The 4,462-nt window shown below is 46.1% G+C and overlaps 1 protein-coding gene across 1 annotated transcript; it reads right to left on the reverse strand.

Moving 5' to 3' along the window:
* Positions 1-2,827: 2,827 nt before the first annotated feature.
* LOC125547924 (xyloglucan endotransglycosylase/hydrolase protein 8-like) lies at positions 2,828-4,076 on the reverse strand. The gene is made up of 2 exons (XM_048711658.1): positions 3,729-4,076; positions 2,828-3,621 (listed from the first exon to the last, which is right to left on the reverse strand). Exons 1-2 carry the CDS (start codon positions 3,993-3,995, stop codon positions 3,052-3,054), a joined length of 837 nt encoding a protein of 278 aa, XP_048567615.1. The 5' UTR covers positions 3,996-4,076; the 3' UTR covers positions 2,828-3,051.
* Positions 4,077-4,462: the final 386 nt, after the last annotated feature.

Below are 4,462 nucleotides of genomic sequence, written 5' to 3' on the forward strand. Positions count from 1 at the left end.
CCATTGCTTATCACATCTTTATTTACTATACCTGTGACTATCGTATAGGCCGGAAGAAGTTTTTTGAAGTTAAAATTATTGAGGAACTATCTGAGGTCACCAATGAGGCAATGACCCAAGAGAGGTTATATGGTTTGGCAACATAATGGAATCGAGAAGAAAATATTGGATGATATTGGCAACGACCCCATCATAAGTGATTTTGCATCAAAGAATGTTATAATTATTATTAAAGGTAATATTTATAAAGTACTTGATATGCATACTAGTATTGGATGCACTTAAGTGCTTGATAATACATGTACCTATATTCAATGTTATTGTTAAGATGTCTATATTAAGGGCCCCGACTTTTACTCTCGCCCCGGGCCTCCAAAATCTCAGGACCGGCCCTGACTCGGTTGTATGAGGGCTGAGCACCCCCTTCCTCTGCTCATAGCGACCTCGTAAGCGCCTACCAGTGTATGCTTCATGAGGTCTGCCACGGTATTTTCTTCCCTTCTATCAATGAAATGATAATCTCCGCCTATATTCATGAAAAAAAGTCGGTGCTACTTGTAATTTGTGATGTCAAGCGCCATCACAAAAAATGAGTTAGCTCTAGTAATACGCCTTTGCTTTACTGTTTTTTATCTACATATACGTACAAGTATATACGCTTGAGATCACTAAGTTCTCGCTCTAGCGTCGCCACGGGTGTAATGTCGTCAGTTTCATATTCAGTGTTGTTCGATTGAGCTAGAGTCTTCGGCCACGTTGTTTCTCTACAGTGTGATCTCTCATGCTCAACTTTGACCCGCCCACACCACCTTCACATATATTTGGTGCCCTTTGTTTTATGCCCCCTCCCATTCTCTTTTTCTGTCCACCAACACTCTACCCGCTACCCCGCGGCCAAAGACACTCCGAGTCCACTGCCCTACCGTGTCGTCTGGCTGATTCGCCGAGCTATGTTGCCTCCTTTAAAGATCGACGACTATTAACCCCCTCTAAAAAATCCGGAACCCTACAATCCCTGCCCGACGGCCCAAATCGCCCAATGAACAGCCACCGGCCAAAAATAGGCGGAATTTCTAAAAAAAATAAATTGAAAAAGAGGATATTCCTCGGCCTCTTCATCAGAGTGCACCCCTAAAATAAGAGGGGTACACCTAATTTTAGACATGCCAATGGTCAAAGATAAATTCTGCCACGGAGTACGCGGCAGATGTTACTATTGCTCGTGCGCCCCTCAAACATGGAATGTGATCGTTGGTGCCTGCGTTACCTTAGTGGTTGTTGACTCTGGCGCGCGCGTCCGCCGGTGGGTGGACATGCACATGCACATTCGGCGCGGCGGTGGACGCGGCGGCATACTGTCTGGTTCGTTCGTTCGGCCGCCCACGAACACATGCCATGCCGTGTTAGCAGCTGGTTAGCGCGTTGAAAGACGGACGTGTCTCCCATTACATAATGCCAAAGCACGTGAAGCTACCGCAAGAGGCCGCGGGATGTCCGCTCTCCAGCGAAGAGGCTGGCGGACTTTGGCCAAAGCGTCAACGGACGGAGGTAGGCGACGATGCCCTACCTGCATATCATATGGATCAGTTCGTTATAGTACTATATATAAATATAATCAACACCACCAACCGGTATTATTAGTGGGCGAGACAGCACAAAAGTGTATATATAGACCGATCATACAATTTGCGGTGCCGGAAAAGGTTACTAGATACTTATATATGCCACCGGCGGGACTAAGTCATTGTTGGGGTTGGCACGGTCGGGTATAAAGATGTAGCGTATGCATGCAATGCATGCATGATACAGCGTGCTAGCTGTTCTCTTCTTGTACAAGCAAACGTACGTACGTACGTGTCCGTATATCTAGCATGCTGGCTGTGCAGCACCGATGCATTGCGGTATGCAGTAACAGAAAGAGTATCGTGCCTGGAAATGCTACGGTGGCACATGCACCGGAATGAACTGTAAAAATCTAAAAAATGACAGAAAAATAATTCGATGTGGCTAGATCTCAGTCGACTTAAGGCTTAACCAAGTCTCGATCAAGTGACACAACATATAAAAAAAGAATTTTTTTACACGGACCTTCATGTAAGATCTCATGGATATATCGACTGAGACTTCGTTAAGTCTCAATCGACTGAGATTTCGTAATTCTGCTTGGGATTAACATAGCTGAGTGTTTTCTACAATGTGTAAAATTTCATGGCAAAATGACATATATGCTCTGTCTTAGGCTTAAAAAACAAAATCAGACTTCTAAAAAGCTTCGAAAAAACCTTTTTCCAACATTGGTTTTGTCTTTTCTGTCCATAACACCATGGACATCGTTTCTTCAGAAAGATTGACACACGGGTAAATCACGCGATCATGCATATAAAGGAATCAGAATTATTTTTTGGCTAGTTTTCCTACTTTACTGCTTACTTTGGTGCGGCCTAAACTTTCACAATGGCGTTGCTTAGTACTATATTCTTTTTTACTCAGTACAATCACAAATGATCACATACACACATACACTTACTTCTATAAATGTACACATGCAAACTCTACCTTTGAGCATCTCTCACCAAACAAACATTACCGAAAGTCAAAATGAATTCAACCACAAGAAACCTAATCATCTAAACTAAGCTAAATGCATGCTCAGTACTATATTATAATATACTTTAAACCTCTAAGATTGATTTGCTAGACAAGTACTTCCTCCGTCTTATATTAGTTGTTGCTCAAATTGATGTATTTACCATTAAAATACATCTAGATATATTAACTTTGGCGAAAATTAATATGACAGGGAGGGAGTAGTAGTATATACTGCTTGTGAATAAAAGAAGATTGTCATATATAGCACTACTGCTTGTGAATAAAAATTACATGCTTCTTTCTTTAGGAAAAATGTACAAACAATCGCCCACACGCTGCCGCAGGGCTGCTTTTTAATTACAAATTCACAAAGAAGAACAAGAATCAAGTACTGTATCGAAGAAAAAGATATCAAACAATGGATGAATGCCCGGCCCTCTAGATCAGACATCAGAGCAGGGATCAGTAGCGGCTGCACTCGGCGGGGAACCCCTGCGGGAACCTGTACCCATCCTCGCAGTAGTTGTAGCTCATGTAACTGCGCTCCGCCCACTTCACGGTGCCCCACTCGGCGCCGTTGAGCTGCCTGTTCATCCACCCGTCGCTGCCGGCATGGCACGCGCCGCCGCTGACGCAGGCGTTGGCGTAGTAGTTCCGGTACAAGACGTTGAAGGGCGCGTTGGACCAGTCGATGGGGACCTTGCCCTTCTCGGTCGCCCAGAAGCTGCCGTCCCAGAGCGTGGCGTGCAGCCTCATGGGTTTGGAGCTAGTGTAGGGGATGCCGGCGAAGCGCTTGAAGGACCGGATGAAGAGGTTGTCAACCTTGAAGAGGATGTTCTCCGGGTTCCAGATGATGGTGTAGGTGTGGAAGTCGGCGGCGGGGTCGAACCAGAGGTTGAACTGGTGCTCCTTCTTGCCGTCGCCGTTGACCCACACGTTGGTGTTGAGCACCACTGGATGGCCAGGGCCGCTGGAGTTGCCCATGAACTCCATGTCGATCTCGTCATGACCGTCGCCATCACCGGAAGAAAGCTGCAATCAATTATATATCCATACACAAAGCAGCAACGTTGAGTCAGCTAGCTATATATAAGATTAGTTTTGGTCCTTGTCGAAATTAAGCCAGCTCATGAACTTACGTAGAAGCAGGAGACGGTGCCGGCGGAGTTTCCCGGGATGAGCTTCATCTGGATACTGAACTCACCGTAGAGGTATTGCTCATCGGAGTTGAAGCCGGCGCCGGAGCGCTGGTCGAGGCTGAGCGTCACCACCTGCTGCCCTGAAGCGTCGTATCCCGTCCGGACATTGCCGTCCGTGTTGAACTTCTCGTCGAGCCAGGGCTTGGCCGAGGCGGCCTGCGAGAGCGCCAGGACGACGGCGAGCACGGCCAGGAAACGGCGTGCCATGGTGGCTGCCCTGGACTAGAGCTTCTTGGAAATGCTTGCAAAGTAGAAGGCGGTTGGTGTGTGTGGGGTGCGAAGAAGCACAGGAGATGGCGCGGCTTTATACTGCTGGTGCAGGGGCAGACCACACACGTCTTGTGCATGGGGCGCATTTTTTATCGGGTAGGCGCGAAGGTCGTTACAATCATTCGGGCACCACATGGATACAATCTGCCATAATCGCTCTGGTGTTCATACAACAGCAGTTTGCACATAGATTGGAACCGGGTAGATATGCTTAGATCAAAGCATTATATTGTCGTTAGATGCCAATCATACTCAAAATCATGTCGCTCAAGTGTGGTTGGTGCAATGATGAACTGTTTGTTGGGGACGTTTTAACGTTTTTTTTTTGAAAGTACGTTTTAACGTTTCAATACTATAAAATCCTACAGAAATCAGTATGATCGTAAGAAATAAAATAAAATCAT

The sequence above is a fragment of the Triticum urartu genome, chromosome 3 (assembly GCF_003073215.2).
Source record: "Triticum urartu cultivar G1812 chromosome 3, Tu2.1, whole genome shotgun sequence".
Classification (NCBI taxonomy): Eukaryota; Viridiplantae; Streptophyta; class Magnoliopsida; order Poales; family Poaceae; genus Triticum; species Triticum urartu.

Coding starts and splice junctions, on each gene's coding strand:
- LOC125547924 (XM_048711658.1), bottom strand. CDS start 3,995: ATGGCACGCCGTTTCCTGGCCGTGCTCGCCGTCGTCCTGGCGCTCTCG. Junction 3,622..3,728: donor GCACCGTCTCCTGCTTCTAC/GTAAGTTCATGA, acceptor AATTGATTGCAG/CTTTCTTCCGGTGATGGCGA.